The 19,983-nt window shown below is 39.7% G+C and overlaps 1 protein-coding gene across 1 annotated transcript; it reads right to left on the bottom strand.

Moving 5' to 3' along the window:
* Positions 1–14,122: 14,122 nt before the first annotated feature.
* On the bottom strand, positions 14,123–18,292 carry SOSTDC1 (sclerostin domain containing 1). Its single transcript, XM_061356440.1, has 2 exons — positions 17,647–18,292; positions 14,123–15,495 (listed from the first exon to the last, which is right to left on the bottom strand). The coding sequence occupies exons 1-2, from the start codon at positions 17,966–17,968 to the stop codon at positions 15,080–15,082; spliced, it is 738 nt and encodes a 245-aa protein (XP_061212424.1). The 5' UTR covers positions 17,969–18,292; the 3' UTR covers positions 14,123–15,079.
* Between the last annotated feature and the right edge of the window lie 1,691 nt (positions 18,293–19,983).

Below are 19,983 nucleotides of genomic sequence, written 5' to 3'. Positions count from 1 at the left end.
TCCGCGCCACGCGAGGCCCCGCGTAGGAGTGCGGCCCCAGGCGGCTCCACGGCATACGCCCACAGGCCGCAGCGGACGCCCACCCTCCCAAAGCACCCCGGTAGCGGGCACGTGACAGCTCAAGGCGGACGCGACTGCCATTGTCCCTTTAAAGTGCGCGACGCGCGGGTCACTCCGCCCAGCGCATGCGCAGCTTGAGGCCATGGATTGCTGCGCCCGCCTGAGAGGTGGGGGTTGTCGTCTCCAGTCCAGTCAGGCCGGGAGGGGCGGGTGGCTCTGTCTTTGCGCCTCCTGGGTCTCCCCCGGCGCTGGGCTCCGCTGGTCGCGGTGAGGTGTCTTGTTTGATGAGATAAATACAGCGTGTCTGGAACGGAGGGAAGGGTGGGCTGAATCCGGCTCTATGCCTTTATGCGAGCCCCCGCCGTGAGGCAGCCGCTTCTGTACGAGGCGGTTAGGGACGCCTGCCCCAGCCTGGTGTAGGTTGCCCTTTATCTTAGGAGGGAAGGGTTGAAGAAGCAGTAGTCTCAACTGGAAGCTGGGATGTACCCGTTCATCTCATGGGGTTGTTGTAGGCAGTAGTGAGACAGGTTGGTTGGAAAACTCCCTAGGACTCATATGCATTAGGTGGAAGAGGAGATGCAGCCCAGTGGAGGAGGGGGCTTGCTAAGTGTGACATAGAATGGGTTGGGTTGGAAGAGACCTTAAGGATCATCCGGTTCCAACCCCCTGCCATGGACAGAAGCACCTTCCACTAGACCAGGTTGCTCAAAGCCGTGTTCAACCTGGCCTTGGACACTGCCAGGGATGGGGCAGCCACAGCTTCTCTGAGCAACCTGTGCCAGTTTCCCTCCACCCTCATAATGAAGAGGTCCTTATGTCTAATGCAAATCTACCCTCTTTAAGCTTAAAGCCAATATTCCTGCCCTATCACTACTTGCTCTTATAAAAAGGCCCTCTCCAGCTTTTTTGTAAGTCTGCTTTAGGCACTGGAAGGCTGCTGTAAGGTCATCCCAGAGCCTTATCTTCTCCAGGCTGAACTCCAACTGTCTGTGTGTCTTCATAGGAGAGGTGCACTTGTAATAAGCTAAACAGGTCTCAGGTTGATGTCTGACTTCACTGTATGTCTTACACTGTAACTTGAGTGCATTCAAATACTACTGCTAAGCTCTGCCCTCATCTGAAAATTTTTGACATCTCGCTGTAAAGATAGTTTTGCAAATCTGCAAGAACTATTGTGAGCTTGTTGCTCACACCAGTCAGGGAGCAGAGAGGGCCAGCCACTCCAAAAAGGGAGGGAAGCCTGGAACAGATCACGGTGTCAAAGCAAATGAGAACAGTAGCCTCACCAGCCAGGAGCAAGATGCTAAGCATGGGTCAGGATCAGGGCCCTGGTGTCAGGCATAGTCCAGTGATCACCTGCAAGTTCTCAGTGAGGTAGCAGGTCCCAGGGCTAGCCAGGAAGCTGAGCCAGTGTATGCTGGTCCAGGTCAGGGTGGCACCAGTTCAGGTGCAGATATAGGGGGCCAACAGTAAAGACTCTGCTTAAAAGTATCTCCCAAGGGAAAAGGAGGAAAGGAGGGTCAGATCTATGCTTCTAACTTTCTTCATAATAGCTTTTATTAGTAGAAGAGCTGACTTTGGGCTTGGTGAGCTGAGCTCCTTAACTCAGACAACTAAACTCGAAGGTGGCTACACTCAGGCCCTAACATTGTCCTCTTTGACATTATTTTTAGGGAAAATCCATGTCTATATATGCTAAAATGACCAGAGATGTTAAAGTCTGCACAGCTCTGTCTTTTAGAGAAGCTAACTTATTTACAGTTTTCCAGGTTTCTTTTAGTTGAGAGGAACCTAAGTAGGACACATATGGAGACTTATCTGAAGAGTGGGTCTGATTGAAAAAGCAGCATGAAAGGGAGTTTGTTGTATCCCAGCTGGGCTGCTTTGCCAGTGCCAGCTGTGGGCTGGGGTAGAATGATCATATGGGATCACAAGAGGCATCATAAGTAAGAGTCACACAATGGGAGTAAAGTGATCCTTGTTAGTAAAAGCAGAGTTCACAGATATACTTGATGCCTGCAATAGCCGAAAAGTCATGGAAAATGGGCCAGCACAGTCCCTTTACATATAGAGATGTATTGATAGTTATAAAAATGAACAAAAATCACATCAGCTCATACTGTATAGTGAAACATGAGAGGGACTGATGGCAAACAAAAGAAGATACCTTAATTGAAAACATACAGATGTGCCTTTTAGGTAATGACATGTTCAAAAGCTTCTGTGAGGAATAAATGTATTACCATGGAAAGTGAAGGAAAGTGGTATGTAAAAGAGAAGAAAGGATATGAGTTATACAGATTGCTGAAAAACTTGTGGAATTGAGACCCTTTTCACCATTAGCTAGAAGCTGAACAATTGTTGCTTCCAGTTGTCTTCCAGGCTGTTTACTATGGGGGGGATTATGTTTTTTTTCTGTGGGGTTTCTTTTAGAAAATCCATTGGCTCATAAACTATGTTTACCTGTTTGTCTTCATTTTCAGTGGGTCTTATGTTTTATTTTCTTAGAAAGTATTTGTCTACACCTGATTTCTTACTGATGGCATACATTTGCCTATTGTTTCTTTTCAGGACTTCCAAGTTTGTCCCGACTTTTCCCCTCTGTACAGATTGCTGCCCACTCAGCATCACTTCTTTGTTATTGGATGCCCAACTTTTTTCTTCATAAGGTAAGTACCTCCAGCATTTGCAGTCATATTGGATCACATACATTACGTTATTCTGAGTTTTTCTCAGCAGGTTGTTCTGCAATGTCCTGACCTTTTCCAGTTTTTCAGTGTAAGAGGCATTTTGAATTCCTGACTCTGGTCTTCATACTTCCATTCATAAAGAGCACAAGCATTAATCTAGTCAACTGTAGCTGATTTTCCAGACATTTTTCTTGTTTTCATTATTATAAAGAGCACAGTAAGGTCTTTTTAGTTCCCATGGCTCCTCCCACTGTACATTGGTTCTGAGGGGTAGGTAAGTAGGATGTTCGCAAACACAAACACAGAACTGTTTTCCCTTCCTTCTTCACACTATGGTTTTGCGTGTCTTCTCCTACTCCAACAGTCTGTTGTGTCTAGGACCTTCTGTCTTGGCCATGTAGTGTTTTCCCACTTAATTTCTTTCATGGACATTAATTTCTTATGTGAAGGGTAAAAAGGCAAGAGAGCTTGAAGAAAGGGGATCACGTGCTAAAATGGGTTCCATTCTTGTTCTGAAGCCTTTTCCTTACTATGTTTGCTGGACAAGGCTTGATCTGCCCAGAAGAAATTATATTTGGTAATAACTTTGATGGATGCTAACTTCAGTAGCCTCAAGTATGTTATAAATTTATGTTAAGATTTGATGAGCCAGCAAAGCAGCACTTTGAAACTGCTTTTGGCTGTACTTGAACATCAAGCTTCAGAAGTTTTCACGCTTTCCATGGTCCCTCTGGGGTAAAAAGTTCTTGTCTGTTGTTGATAGCACTTGTTAGTTCCTCCAGTAAGCCCTTCAGTTTAGATTCTTGGAGTCTTGGGTAGACTGATCACTGATCTTGTTAACTGCTATTTCTCCTTTTACTGTCTGTTTTCTTAGCAACATAGAAGGGTGTATTTAACATCAGTATCAATTTATTCTGTGTCTTAGCATGAGTTAAGAAAATTAGGATTTTCAGTTTTACGTCTTTTTAATATCTGATACATGCAATGAAACACAGTGGCATTTTGTGCATACATAATTTGTTTCAGTTTCATTCCATTTTGCATTATTTTATTGAATCAATCTAATAATTTGGTTATTGTGCATATATGTGCATGTTCATATATAAACATTTGAAGTGGGGTAAAAATTAAATTCACACATATTAGGAGAGCAATTTTGCACAGGTTGTTTTGCATAAAAAGGGCAGAGGCAGCATTTTTGCCTCAAAGCAAATTAGGAGCAGGCCAATCCATCATTTCTGTGCAGGGGTATAACAGCTGAAAACAGAGTAGTAGTCTGCAATTATGCAGTAAATATGCCAGTGATATGTTTGACAAGAAAAGTGGGGTTTTTTTTTCTTTTTTATTGAAGAAAGAAGATGCGTACAAATTGGAATCAAATTACAGAAGTGAAATTCACCTGAAAATTTAATTGCTGGGGGAAAAAAATCATTTAAGTCTGAAACTCATAATAGTGTTTCCAGAGAACATTGTTATTTAAGTTATAGAAATCATGCTGAAAGTTTTTTGTGAAAAATGAGTAAAAGAATAAAATTTCTTAATTTAAAATTGCAGTTGAGTCTTCCGTAGATGTGGTATAAATTAATTGCAAGATTTTGTATCAATTTTTCAAAGTCATTTCTAAACTCTGGAATCATTTTGCTTTTAATGAAGGCAAAATAAGATAAATTTCTTTTTTCTTGACCAGCAGCAAGGTTTACTATTTTATGTTTTAAAGGGAAATGCATGCAATCAAGTAACATTTTTAAAATTAAAGTGAACTGCAAAAGCAAAATTACAAAAAAAAAACCCTAAATGAACAAAAAACACCAAGCCTCCCCCCCCCCCCCCAAAAAAAACCTAATACTTCCTACAGTGGAAGTGCAAGATCTGTAAAAGACAACTTAAGCTAAAAATATTTAAAATCTGAGAGCCATTCTTGCAGGTAACATAGTATCTGCAGCATTCTGAGAGTGATGCGGGCTCTTAGCCAGAACCTTGGGTTTGCAGGATTTTTTTTCACTAATTTTATCCAGTTATAGAAGCTATTACTTCAGTGGTGGCAAGCCATGAAATTAACATCCAGAGCTGTAAGTAAGCAAGTGCAATGTCAGTTCTTTTAAGACTTTTTCTATTCAAGTAGGATAGCAGTCTTGACTTCCTTTAATTCACCAGTAACTGTCTCTTAACTGTTGAAGTCACTGTTTACAGAGACAGACACAGGTTCTTTGGATATCTCAAGAGACTAGGAAGTCCCTAAAAAGACTCTATTTCAGGTTTTATCTTGCATGTCTGTTGCTAGTTGTAGCAGTTACTGTGAGATCTTAAAGTCTTAGGCTTCATTGTGATTTCTGCCTCTATATATGAACAAAAAAATAAGAAAGCATAGTCTGGGTAGTCATTTTGTTCACAGATATTTCATTTTGGTTGTGACTGACCACCAGATAAATGTGTGAGAGTTTTATTTTATGCTCTTCACAGTCTTTTGCTTGTTGTTTGTGACTGAGACCTAATTGACCCTCCACATAGTCCTTTTGGACTGCCTGACATCTTTGCTGTTTCTGTCTCGCACAGCAGCTGCCTCAGAGTATTTGCTCTGTGGAGACCGTTGTTCCCAAGTCAGCATCATGTCACAGAGAACCTATAGCTTGGGGCAGTATAATAGATAGTGGAATGTTCAAAAGGCAAAACTCTTTTCCCTCCACATCAGAATTAACACTTTTGGGAAAATTTTTTATTAGCTTATTTTGATTTTTGGGTTTTTAAAAATGTGATTGCAAAGGACTGTTTATTGCTCTGAGAGTCTTTGGTGAAAGATGCTATAGATGTGTGGAATATAGTGTTCTGCTATATGAACAACATTAAGAAAAGCACAACATAAAGTGTTATGCTATTGATTTGCTCCTATTGCCAGGTGGAACTGAGATCCAAACAGCATGTATTCAGTAAGAGAGTTATCACATGCATAACTTAAGTCATGCAAATAGTTGGCTGTAAAATTCTTGTTAATGAAGTAGAAGTGTTCCATGATTTTTAGTTTGTTAATAGTGGAAGAGAATAAATAAAGAATAGTTGAAAAGAATAAATAAAGAATATATATGCTAAATAATATATATAATAATAGAAAAAATATATGCTACAAATGTAAAGGAAATGTGGTATCTGAATACAGTGGAATGCTTATATACTTGCATGTCATTGTAGGTAGGTGTTGAGAAATATATTTTGATATTTCACCTGTTGTATGTTTTATGTCACATCTTTGGCATTGTTTTACATGATTCTAGTAGATAAGTTTCTTCTACAATCTATGAATACTTGATACACAGAGGTAGCATCTTGCTTATGTTCTGTGCAAATCGACAGATTCCATTTGATATTTGACACATATTTTGAAGCTTCACTAAAATGTTATATTCACCCTGGAGTGTTTACCTGTTCTCCACTTGATAATCTTTTAGACTGTTTCTCTGGGGTATGGAAAGTTAGTTCAAGAGCTAATGGGTATTTTGTGTACACAAAATAAAACAATTTAAAGATAAGAGAATAACCCCGTAGTATGTAATCCAGCAATTCATGAGTGCCCCTGACTAGTGGAATTCAGAAAAGTTAAAGACTTTAAGAAATTCTTCTAATACTTTGCTTTAACATGTGTGATGAGATGGAGGCCTTGTGTAATTTTTTTGTTAGAAATAGTTGACTAGTTTTAAGCACTTGGGAGGGTCTTTTTAGGTTCTAGGTATGTTGGTCAGATGTTAAGTAATGCCAAGGTCGGGTAGGCCTAGCTGCACAATTTTAACGTCACTATTTATTATGCTGATGTTTAGGAATTGTGGTTTAAGGTGTTCGACTGTCAGAGTGCATTGTATGGTGACCTAACAAAGATTAAGACATGTAAGTTGAGGGACAGATATCCCAGAAGCTGTTTTCCACTGTCACTGAGACAGCAGGTACCACCCATTAGGATAGTGTCCTATCATCTCAGTGAAAAAAAAAAACCCAAAAAAAAAAAAAAAAAAAAAAACAAAAAAACCCAAGAAAAAAAACAAACAATAAACCAAGCAGTGTTTAATTTATTCTTTTTTAATAGACATCCAGTTGTGACTGGAGAAACAGTTATTTCTGAGGAAAGACTAAGGGTAGTTTATTTTTCCCAATGTGATTCAAAGGAGAGGTAGTCTATGAGCTGGTTAAATATGTGGTATTAAGCCACAGATGCCACTGATATGTAATGATGTAGTGGATCATTAGAAAATGCCAAGGAGCTGAACTTAGATTTGGAATAGATTTGGGATTTTCAATGCTCTTAAGTTTTAGTTTGCTTTTATTTTGGTGTATATATGTCATTATACTGTGTTTTATTGGTTTACCATGTTCTGTGTTATCTCCATGGAATGTTTGTGAAGGAATATGAAACAATTCACCAAACTTAAAAGTGATGAAGATAATCAGAAAGACAGCAATGAAAATGTGTGGAATTGGTACAAGCTTTACTACACTAGAAGTATTGCTTCTACATCTCTTGTCATGTTACTAATGTTCCTTACTCTTAGAATACCAGGAATGTTATTCATTAGTCCCATGTCTGAAGAACACAGATGAACTCAGTTTGCCAGAGCTCACGTAGGAGGGATTCCATCCATGTAAGTTTTTACTTAACAAATGAAGACTGGTCCTAGCTATACCATCAGGGACTGAAAATGCAGCAGGTAAAACAAGATGCCATCCAACACAAAAATTAGACTTTGCCTTCATTGTGGAAGTATGGTACAGATTAGACAAAACAATTACATGGAGCTATTTCATTTTTTCGCTCTTCTCTTTTTAGGAGTTTGTAAGGCAAGTGCTTTAAAATCCAGCCTGCCTTATGGAAAGGTTTGTGAATCTTTTTTACCTTTCTAAACAGTTGCTTTATAATAAGCAAAACCTGCAGGATGGTAGTCCCTAAAACAGTAGTCCTATCCTAATCCTTTTTTCTCATACTTTGCTGGCTTGTTCAGTTTTAGCAAGAAAATGTCAGATTGGAAGGGGTCAGTCTTTTGATCATGTTCAGTTTTTAGAAAGATCAGGGTCACAGATTTTTCCTCACTGCAGCAATATGGCTGCCTGTCATCCAGCAATTATACAGAGGCTCAGCCTGTTTAACATATACCACTGAGCAACCATCAAAGATTAACCATTTTCCAACATACTAATCTAGCTGGATGCAAACCAACTACTTAACGAAAAATGCTCTGTATCCTGTTACTGGTTTTCTGAGTAACGCAGTCCAACTCACCTTACTTTGAAAATTCTTCCTGACACTTACCTGTGCCAGTACACTTTGGCTTCTACATACGTTCTTTTCAGTACTGAACAGTTCAGAAAATAGATTAAGTAATGCATTTGTGTATGTGTGTGTGTATGCGCGTGTCTGTGTGTGTGTGTGTTTTGGAACAGAATTTTGGGGCAAGTAGCCTAACTACTGGAAAGAAAGAGTTAGGTCATTGAAACCCCATGGGAAAGAGTATTTATATTTTTCCAGAGCTAGAAGTTTCAAAGTGGAGGGCAGAAGCAGGCAGATTTGCAAGGGGATGTAATATTTGAGTAGATAACAAGCACCACAAAGTAGTGCATTCTTAAGTTCAGATGCGGACAGTGTCTTTAATGGTCTGTCTCATGAAGGCTTTTATGGAAGAAGTATGCAAAAATGTATTTAATTAAGCAAATGAAAATGGAAATCCATCTTAGTATTTTCTTTATTCTCCTCAAAGGATGTTGCAAACATTTTCTTCTGGCAGAAATGTCAAGATTCATAACTGATTACAGAGAATTCAAATGAAAATACGGGGACAATAATTGCAGAGCACCTGAAAGAGGTTTTATTGATAGCTCACTGCTTGTTTTTGTGATGGTCTTGTTCACAAAGTCAGATTACTGTAATTTCCCAAGGTTAACACTGAGAGGGAATTTACTGACAGATTTTATGCAGTTTGTAAGCAGGACTTTTAGCCAAATTCTTCAACAGGGAAGTTCAGGTGTGTGGTAGACTGATAGCGTTCTAAAAAGCCTGTATGTGAACCTTTTCAGCTTAGGCAGTATTCTTTCTCCTCAGATGGAGGAGGGTGTGGTCACCCACCAGAAGACATGACCAATGCAGTGAAACATGAGTTTCTATGGATGCCAGATTCTGAAGTTTCCCTGATTTACTCTGGTTCAGCATGGAATGCGTGGACTTTACAGACACACTGTGCTATGCATTCTTCTCCTTCCTTGCATGGCAAGAGGAGACAGTCAGAAATGGTTATCTACCATGTGAATTTCAACTTGACAGTCTATTAAATCCCAAGGGTAGCATGTGCATTGGCTAATGTTTGGCTTGGCATCTGCAGACAGAACAAGTCTTCTGAAGTCTCATAAGAAGTTGTGATGATCAGAAGAAAACGAAGGACATGCAACACATGCTGTCTTCCACATGTCATTCTGTTCCTTTTTTTTTTTTTTTTAATTCATTTTCTCTTCTTTCTCCTCTTCTAGACGCACACAGATTCAGGCATCACCCTGTCTGCACACAAAAGATGCAGTGCAGTGATACAACCTGTTCCCCCCTGCTTATAAGCTGTTCTGGCTACCTTCCCAAAAATTTCAGTAAATATGTACAAAAGCAAAAGTTCCAGTGGGCTTTTTTTTCAGAGAGAGAGGGTGCAGAAGGGCAAGCAATCCTTGCTAAAACCAAAATTTTTGCAGTTTTACATTGTAGAAACACTCAGACCTCTGTTCTCCATCCCAGCTTAATGGCCATAGGGAATCTAAAAAAGCTTTCTTCAACCCATCCCAAAATAAATGAATAAATAAATAAGTAAATAAAAAAAATAATAATCTAACAAGAAACAGATGTTTAAACTTGCTTCAGCTGCAATTAAAGCGAAGTTTTGTGCTACAGAGCCTCTTTTAAAGCTCTGCACAGTCCTTCTATTTGTCAGTGACTGTTCTTGTGGTAGGGCTAGAAAGTAATTTTCTCCTTAGGCCATCTCCATCAACTCTGCACTATTTCATATAAAAGACCTTTAATGAATGTGCTTGGTTAGCTCTCCCTTAGCCCACCAAAGCATCAGACTTCACAGACTGTTTTATTCTTTTACTAAGTTTCTTTGCAATTTTCTCACTAAGTCACTTCTCACTGGGGTTAACAAAACAAATCAAATGTGGAACTCCTAGGTCAAGTCAGGGCAAGACTTTTCCTTTTGGTATTCAAAATACAAAACTTGTGCATCCAGTCATTGTAAAAAGAGATTTGCAGTATTTCTGTATCAAAAAGCAAGTGTGCTGTGCTAAGTATAGTTCAGAACAGCAAAGAGTTTAAACAATGAGGCAATAATACACTATTGTACAACTGCTGAAAAGGGGCAGGGGACAAGTAATAGACAAAGTGTTCAACAAAGTCTTTTCAGGTGATTTAATACTTTTTGCTTAAGTACATGATAACAAAAGTCACTTTGTGATAGCAGTTGTCTTTAGGGTTTAGTAAACAGAACTATATTACTGTTGCAGTGTGTTCTGATTTAGGCCTCTTTTCCAGATAGCTGAGGGGTTTTTTTCTTATTTTCCTTTACACTGATGAAGTACCATATTCCACAAACAGCCTTATTACAGTCAGTGATCCTGATTTTCATCTATATTAGGACATCCTCTCTAATTTTTTTGTGGTTGTATAGCAGCATTCAGGCCTGAACTCCAGTGAGGTACTATAAAACTGCCTCATTCATTATAATATGTTGTCAAACCAAAGTGAGTTAAGAAAAAACAAACTCCCAAAACAGAGTTGCAGTCAAATTTTGTAGAGATTTTTCTTAGCAAAGAGACTATTTTCATGGCATGTAGTTTGATGAACATTAAGAATGAAGAGTATTTTTTTGTCATGGAAGTTCTGAGGAAGGTAGATGTTTAAATATTAATTCAGTGGTAGACAGTATCACTTGAAAGTCACACTTTTTCAGTGTGTCAGGCCACATAACTCATACGATGAGTGAGCTGAAGGGCTTGATGCGTTTCAGAAAGATGCATGGGCAGGCTTTCTGTTGTGGGGCAACGTTCAGGGAAAGTTAAATCCAGTGACAGAATGTCTGCTTAACTCATAAATCTCTAGAAATTTTTCAGTTTTGGCCTGGAGTGATGTTTATGTGCATGTCAATGAACTTAAAATCAAAGCCTCTTGCCTGGCCTACGGGAAAGGAAATGCATCATGAGAATAGGACACCTTCCAACACTAAGGATTCCTTATAATTTTCCACTGAACACCTCCAGGTTAATACTGTAGCAACAAGACTCTCACAGTGGAATGTACTGAACAGTCCTTTCTTGATTAATGTTGTACTTCTTCAGAAAGGATATAAAGGTCAAGGTGACAAGGACTACAGTGATTTACTGGCAGAAATCTGTTAGGTATTTTGAAGGCTGTTATTCAAATGTCTGATGCATTTCCAAACAAATGCTTGAACTTGGACTGCATGGTTTCATTCAAGGCTGCTGGAAAGGAGAGAGCAACAGACTTGTTACTATTACTAAAAAACTGAACAAATAAATTTCTCAAGGGCTTTTCTGGTCTAGATTACAAGTGTCAGGCCCTTCTCACTTCCAGAGTTGATGCTGTCTTAGTGACACATACTATCTACCACTGCCTCTGCAAAGTGTGCTTCTGCATGCTACCATGTTACCAAAACAATCAGCATCTGTAAGTTTATTTCTAGTGATGTCTTAGGAAAATGGATTTCCATTCATTATAAAACAATTTACCCCTTAGCTGGGGGCAGTTTTCATCAGTTCAAAAGCAATGACATACTAGTGACAGATTAACATATTATTTCTAATTTCTTCACTTTTAGTTTTCTAAAGACGCAAGTATGAGAACTTTAAAAATTGTTAGGTTCTTTGTAAGATGTTTGATTTTTTTTTTTAAGAAGCACTAAGGCTTAGTGAGCTGCTTGGATATTAGGATATTGTTGAGAAAGTCAACTTCTATATATTCTTAGTGTAATAAATCTATACTATTTAGCAGTCTAATTTGCATAAAATCCTGCGTGATCTGACTCTATGTTATACTTTTTTAAAATACTTACATGGTTCTTGTATCTCTTTGGCTTAATATTTTAGGTGAAAACTAAGGAAATCTAGCATGTTGTCTTTCCGTTTTAACTTCTTATGAAACAGCCATAAGATGTATCATATATAACATTGTTTTCGTTTAAGCAGTACTATTTTTTAATTGAATCTTTTAGAAACTTTGGCAAGATTCTCCACTGTAGATACAAGGTACCCATATCCTACCCACTGCAACTTTGCATGCTGAAGATTCTCTATACAGAAAAAACTAGTTGGATGTACTTATATAAATGCCTTTTGCTGGATCCTTGGGTAAAGCCCTGTGAGTTCACATGTAACAGGATGAAACAGAAGGCAGATTGTATAGGCCAGATTAAAGCATTCAGAGCTAGGAGATGAGTCACAAAGAGTAACATTATTCCTGATGAAAATTCAAGATTAACATATTTTTAACCCTGCTTTCCTGCAGATCTCACAAAAGGCCAAAGTCTTGGCCAGAGAAGAGACCATAGCTAAATCAGGTGGCACTTCAAAGTTGAGTTGCTGCCGATGGACAAAGCTCTTGCTGGCTTCCCTCATGTCCTCTCAAATATTCAAGGCTTAGAGGTGGGCCTGTGGTCCTTCAGTAGCGTGTCCAGCAAAGTTTGATGAAGTCATCTTAATAGAAGTCTTGTCAAACTATTCCCCTTATGGTAGTTCTGTATGAAAAGATGAAGTAGGAATTATTTCCATTGCTAAATGCAAACTCATATTAAATGTGCATATTTTTACTACAGTCAAACTTCACTGACCATAGAAGGGTCATGGACAAGATGCGTGGGTTTTTTCATCATTCTTATTTCTGGGAGTCAAGCACAGAACAGGCAGGGCAGCCTTACTGACATGTAGTGGCTATTGGCTTTGAAAATAACTTTGGTTAGATTTTGGTCCGTTTTCTCAATCTTCTGTGCTTTATCATCTTGAAGAAGTTGGAAAACAATTTAAAAATGGATAGATGTTTGGCATTTGGGGATAAGAGCACAGAGCCTTGGGTGACATGGTTTAGTGTGAGGTCTTCCTGCCCATGGCAGAGAGGTTGGAATTAGATGATCTTAAGGTCCTTTCCAACCCTAACTATTCTGTGATTCTCATTACATGGTAATCTTTCCTTTACAAAATTGATTGAATGAGACTGTAATGTCTGTTTAAAATAAAAACCTAGGATACCTGTAGGTCCATGGACTGATATGCCTAGGAGCAATGTCATGTCACATCTCTCTGCTCACACTTTTATTCATCATCTATCCTCTTAGGCTTAAAAGAAGCACCTTTAAGATCACAGAATATAAGTTTAAATGGTCTCTGATCTCATTGTTCTGATAATTTCCTGATCGTAGAATTAAACTTGAAACAACTAGGTCATCAACACTATGGTTTTTAACTGTACCACCACGAGACCAAAAAACAAACCCTAAACTAAAAAAGTATGTGTATTTCTTACATATAGTAGATTTTAAAAGGAATTCTTGAAAGCAGCTTTGAGGAAAAATCATTAAATTTTGTCAGTAAAATTTAGGATTCAGTGATTCTAACAGTAGCAGTGATTTTCAAAGAGTTCTGCGTTAGCAACCAAGGAAAATCTCTGCCAAGAGCTTCATGATTAATCTTTTGGAATTAAAGTGCAAAATGGAATGAGATAAAGAGAATGTCAAAGAGACCTTATGTGAGACTTTATCAGGCAAGAATTTTCGTTACTTTCTTCTTGTGTAATCTTTTCTTTGGGTCCAAGTGGGTTGTAAAAGTTAATGATTGAAGAACCAGAGAATCCCATGATGAAACCTTGCCCATAGCGTTTCACTAGTTTCGAAGATTATGGACAGGTAATTCATAGACTATATGTTGGAAGGTAGACTGCCTTCTGTACATTTCTAGATACATTCTATAGGAATTTGTGGATAACGTGTAGGACTCTTATCGGCTCTGTGGGATAGGTGAAACTGCTTGCTATTTTTACCATTAGTCTTTGTACTTGACCGTCACTAATGAAAGAGAAAATGGTGGTGTCTTACTAGCTTGTAAAACTTCCTAAATACACACCTCTGCAATGTGCAACTTGAGAATTTTTAAGTATGAACCTGGCTCAGACCATTAATAGGCACCATCTGTTAAATGGCCATATTACATCTATACATGCAAAAAGACTCCTCAGGAAGATTGTTTTAATCTTGAATATCATAGATAGGTTTTCCTAACCAAATAATTTTCTCCTACGTTTAAAGATTCAATGTTGTGAGTAATTACAACATTTGCACTTTCATACATAGAGCCAGACAATACAGGTTTTAGCAGTGTTTATTTTTGTAAAGAAAAATAACACAATGGATTTGACAGGAAGTCACCAGATCTGTCTTTGATTGCACACTTGTAAACAAAATAACAGAGTGTAGAGTGAAAAAGAAAAAACAAGCCAACCATTTTCATGTTGCTACTTCAAAATAACACCTAAGTCTATGAATGTTCAAAATGGAAATATATATACCAAGAATGCTAAAATGTCTATTTTACATTATCTACAAAACGTATGTTCTAATCCAGCCACAAATCATAGAAAAATACTTTGATACATGAGAAAAGCTATAAACATAAGAACATTCTGGAGGGAAATAACACACATAAAAGCTCATTAAATAATTAAAACAACAAATAAATAGTTTGTTCAGCTTTACTTTTTGATTGCTGCCATGCATATTTTAATTTTTGGTATACTGAGATAAGAGAAAGGTCAGCATGCAAGGCATTTTTGTTCAGAATGAATCTGAAAGCAGGTGCTAGGTGTTGTATTTTTAAGCTGTTTTCAGAAGTTCATAAAACATGATATAGAAGGCAATAGACAGATAACTGTTCTCATGAAAACACAATATAGAAGGCAATAGACAGATAACTGTTCTCATGAAAACACACAACAAAGCATCTTTTTACAAAATACACTTCAGTGAATATTCATGGCAAATTTTCTTTGCCTCCATGGCTGGAGAAAACATAAAAGTTCATTGTGTGGGTTTGGAAGGCTTGTGTTGTTTGCCATCTTGAGCATTTGGAAAATCACCTAAAAGGTCCATATTCTGAGAATGCCCTTCTGGTTTTGGTCAAAGCAATAAGCATGTAGTGTCAGCTGAGAACACAGCAATGGCAGACTTGTCTTTAAGCAGTCAGAATGATAAAGCAAATGGCTACAGGTGAGTTCAATTTTGGCACAAGGAGAGGGAGATGAGTGAGTAGAGAACATCTGACTTCTAACTTGTACTATGTTTGCTGGATTTACTGGCTCTTTTCCGCTCTTTGTGATGCTGGATAGGTTTTGCTTGAGAGGTTCCCTCAAAATTGTGGCTGGACTCATTGTGCTGCCTGGTGTATCGCTTGCACTTGCAGGCCGTGACCACAGTTATTTTGTAGGTTCTTATACTTCCGTCCTGGCACTGAAGCTGGATCCTCTGGGTGCGAGTTTTGTCATTGACACATCTCCACTCTTGCGAACTCCGCCTGCTCCAGTACTTGGTTCCATAACCTCCTCCAATCCAGTTGGGAAGCAGTGGCAAAGGGAGGCATTCACCGGCACACACCAGCTCCTTCAGCGGGTTGATGCTGGTGCACTGGCCATCAGAAATGTACTTGGTGGATCTCAGTTCTCGACAGCCAACTTGAACACGATCTGCAGAATGCACAGAACAATAAACACTGAGATTCAGAATGGAGGGATTTCCTCAACCAGTCATTTCCACATTAACAGACTATGTTTTGCAGAAGTTAAATTAGGCTGTAATCTTTACAGGACATCTTTTTACTGTTGTATCCCCCAACAGAAGGGCCTAGAGTGCTGATGGTATCTCTGGCTATTACCACAGCAGAAAGAAATGATAATGAGATGCACTTCAGCAGTTGTGGTAAAAGAGGCAGTTTTATTCCCTGTCCTTCTTCTCAGGGACAAACCTTTTAGAAGAGAAAAAATGCCCCAAGGGAAGAAATGTTTCCTGCTTGTTCTCAGTCATAATTAAGTTTGATCATTAGCAAGTGGAGAAATAGTGCTTTGGAAACTGTATGCTTTTAAATGAATTTCAAATAATATGTTTCATCTCATTCCATGGTTACAGTGGACTGAGAAGAGCACTGCTGCTCTGAACACAAACACTGCAGAAGTGACAGTAGCTGAAATTACCAGGGACTGGCATTCTGCACCTAAAGTTGGAATGATTAGCAGTAAGGATTTCAGAGTGGTTGTTCTGTCCTCAGGGGAACACCATCTCTGTACCTGTAGTAGTCTTTATATTGTATGCAATGTAGAGGATTCTGCAGATTATCTCAGGCAACTGACACAGAATGAACATGCAGAGCTTCTATTATAGGCATGTTTGTACCCGTCTGTATGTGCAGCTCTGCACCCTGCAATAAACACAACTGTTTATTTCAGTAATTACACTTTGAAATAAACGCCCACAGTATGCTTAATTTTAATAAGCAATCTTTACTGGCTGTGCTCTCTCTCTTTCTGAAGGACAATTACAGCGCGGATTCTACACACAATGCAATTAACTAACGCCTTAAAAATAGGAGTAATTACTAGAAACATTTTAGAGTGAATCATAAAAGGCTTTGAAGGTACATCTACATATCACAGCTACAGGCTGCTTCTGCTTCTACTTGGATTTTTGGAAGCAGGTTCTGAACAGAGACACTGAGTGAAGATTACTTCACCCTGTCCCCTGCGCCCCAGGATGGGCAGTCCAGGGGACTGGTCCAAGGGGCTGTTTGCAGGAACGTCCTCCTGCCTGCCTTTCAGGAAAGATTACATCTTGCCTTCCTGCAGCTGCACTCAGGAATGTACCTGGAAGCAGCTGGTCGCAGATTTGATTTTGTTTCTCCTACTGTTTTTATGCCTTTCCTGGCTCAGTTTTTCTCCAGTGACACCTCTTTGACGATTAATGCCTACTGGGCTGCTCCAGTAATCTAATGATGAGATGTTTCCTGTGCGCTTAAACCCTGAGCAATTCACGGAAGCTGACACACCTGGCTTAGCTACAAGGTATCTGTGGCACTTTTTGCCTTCACTTTCCAGGGATGACGCTATTCTTATTGACTTGTTGTGGGTGGGTTGGGGTGCGTGTTTCTCTGTTTGGATTTCTTTCATTTTAAGGAGGCGGACAGGGGAGGGAAGAGATAAAAGTCAGCAGAAGGTTTTGTCCCATGTATCTGACTTACATACATAAAGCTCAGCAGAAAAAGACTAGATATAAAAATGCAAGTCAGAGCAGAGATCGTAGGTAAATGACGAGCTGATTTGTTTACTTTTGCTGGAGGTGTTAAGCAGGTAAGTGCTACAGCAGGAAGTAAAACTAAACAGCGGGAACAAAATTCGGAGTTTTTTATTGCATTTGAAAAATAGCCCAGAGAGCTCTTCTGACCGCAGTGGGAGGCAGAATTAAGAAAGAGAGCGCTTTAGAAATGCCTCTCCTTTTCCTTTATCTCGCTTCCCTGCCGGATAACCCATAAGCCCCGGTGTTCCTGGATGAACCTCCCTCAGGAAGGAACCTGCCCGAGAGAGCCGGTCCTGCAGGACTCGCACGGGGGAGGGAGGGAGTTTTGCTCGGGGGCCGCCCGGCGAGGCAGGTCCCAGCCGGGAACAGCAGCATCTTCTCTTGGCCCTGCTTCCCCGAGGAGCGGGTTCCCTGCAGCGCTGGGCTCTGGGACAAAGCGAGTTGCGGAGGGGCTCCGCTGCCGGGGGGCTCCGCTCTGCTGCTGAGCCGGGGCTGCCAGAGGGGCACGGGCAGAGGGGCGCGGTGGAAGTGCCGCCAGATAGGATACTCACTGTTACGGTCAGATCCAGTGCTGGTGTAGTGCCTGCCTCCATTCCTGGCTTGATTCAACGTGCTGTTGCTGCTTGGGCTCGCTGCAGCAGGTTTAACAACGTGCGAATAAAGTATCTCCGTGGCATCGTTCTTGAAAGCCAAGTAGCTTTTCGTGAAGATGCAAGCTAGGAGAAAGCCATAGAAGTGAACAGCAGGGAGAAGCATGGTTAGTTCAGGCTCTGCCTGACAGGGATGGATGAAATAGTTTTTCTTCTGCTTCTTCTGGGTAGCTCTGAAATTGCGCTTGAAGGTTTCCTTTATATATTGAGAGAGGCTTGGCATTCATTCAGGTGTGAAGTTGTGGATAGCTTCAGAATGAAAACCCACAAAAGGGGTGGGATCCCCACATGAGCCTGGGAAGACCTTTTACCAATAGGAGAGGAGACTGCAGTAAAGGAGGAGTTAGATGCATTAATTGCAGGATTCCTATTTGGGGCTTTTGAGGGTATCAGAAAACTCTTAGGCACCACATAGCAGCATTCTGGCTGAGACCTAGAGGCTCCTGGCTCTGTCCAGCCATTCCGTATTGCCTTGCATGCCTGGCATTTTTGTGTGATGTGGCTAACACGGTTGCTCCTGTTACACAAAGTCCTGTCCCCTCTTCTCGAATGTGACGTTCAGAAAACTTGCTAGTTCTGTAAGAATGCAAAAGTTTATAGAACTTATAGAAGACTGCTAGATACACAACGACTGTCTGCAATATACCAAATCACTTAAAAAAATACTGTGAATAATTTAAAGTTGCCTCTAGATGCTTTAAATTATGCAGCTTTGATCAACAAGGAGCACTGCTAGAGAAAGTACTTGTTTTAGGGGAATATTCTCTCCCTGGTGTGCAGTGTTACAAGTATGTATTTCTGTATTACCACACATAAAAAGTATCTCCTCTAGGCTCCTTAGTACAAACATATCCATATTCATAGCCTCTCACTATGCTCATTCACCAAACTAGTCCTTTTTAGTTTTCTACATTGCCTAGAGCATTCGTATATTTTTAATGTATTACTTCATGTGATAAAGAAAACAAAGAGGAAAGAATAATCTTTATTTTGGCATACCATTTTACTGTGTCACACACTTACCTTTTTTTACATAGAATTACATGGCCCAAATCCAAATGGTAGTGTAAATTGAGATGCTGTCAATAGGCCAATGCTTGTCTGCAGCATGGTGAATGCTCTGTAGATTTTCCTTGTAAATAAAATAACAGTAATCAACATTGAAAGCTCCAGTGTTCTAATTAAAAGGAAACCTTGTTCCTGGGAAAGAGCACAACCATGCGGAAGGCCACATTATGCAAAGGTCAGACTCTAGTCTCACACTCTTTATAACTGAGTTGGTATTTGTAGTCATCCCGGATTTTATTTACTGGAATGAAAGCAGAAGTGGAACACTGGTCAGTTTGAGCTCTAGTTTGGGTCAGAATCTCAGTCATGTAGAGAAGACAGCTTTGTTTCACCCTAGTCACAAGCAGACATTCGTCTGTATCAGCAAAACTTTCTTCTTGCATCACTAAGAAAGTTACCCTGGATTTCAGCAGGAATAAGGACAGAGCCACAGTAAGTACCAAATCGATAGCTTTTGCTTAAAAGACACAGGAAAAACAGGAGTGTTGCAAGGTAAAGTGAGTTTTACTGGCAGAGCTGTGTGTGGGGAAGTTGACTTGATTGCCTGCATCTATTATGACTAGCCCAACCCAGTTCTGGAATAACAAGAATGTTGCAAGGCGGAATGAGACCTTTCAGCAGAGTAATGTATGGAGGAATGGGATCATTGCTCACCTCTGACAAAGCTCCAAGTTCCACTCTCATGCTACATCCTATTTAAGCACAAAAGCAGAGATGTGCATTTTACCTGCTCTTTAAACAAACAAACAAACAAACAAACAAAAGTTTCCTGAAGCAGATTAGCAAAGAAGATGTGTCCATTTCAGACCATTACTATTTTCAGACCATTATTATTTTTATTCAGCAGCAGCTAAGCAAAGGTATGATTTGTTGATGCTCAAGTCCTACTTCATTTTTTTTCTCATCTTCACGGATCTTCACAAGTCTAACCTCTCACCTTACTGCAGAGGAGTCTCTGTGATGAACAGAGGCAAATATGATTAAAAACGTGGAACCCATTTTCCAGTTCCAGGGGACCTCTTACTAGCAGAAAGATTTTCCCACGTTAGACAAGACTTGGGAAAACCAGAAGTTCCCTTGAGAGCTGTTTCCTTTGAAATAAGGCATATAATCTTGTCACAGGAAAAATAAATGGGACCAGGGGTTTGCTATAGGACTGGGTCTGTGGCT

The sequence above is a fragment of the Neopsephotus bourkii genome, unplaced genomic scaffold, assembly GCF_033783945.1.
Source record: "Neopsephotus bourkii isolate Nb327-2 ecotype Australia unplaced genomic scaffold, CSIRO-AGI_Nbou_v1 NB_855, whole genome shotgun sequence".
Classification (NCBI taxonomy): Eukaryota; Metazoa; Chordata; class Aves; order Psittaciformes; family Psittacidae; genus Neopsephotus; species Neopsephotus bourkii.
The sequence above is the reverse complement of the archived record's forward strand: the minus strand, read 5'-3'. Positions and strand labels throughout refer to the sequence as shown.

Bases quoted from the DNA above. Each gene is read 5' to 3' on its own strand.
- SOSTDC1 (XM_061356440.1), bottom strand. From the start codon at position 17,968: ATGCCAAGCCTCTCTCAATATATAAAGGAAACCTTCAAGCGCAATTTC. The intron at 15,496-17,646 runs GTGAGTATCCTA...TGCATTCTGCAG, and splicing joins CACTGGATCTGACCGTAACA to ATCGTGTTCAAGTTGGCTGT.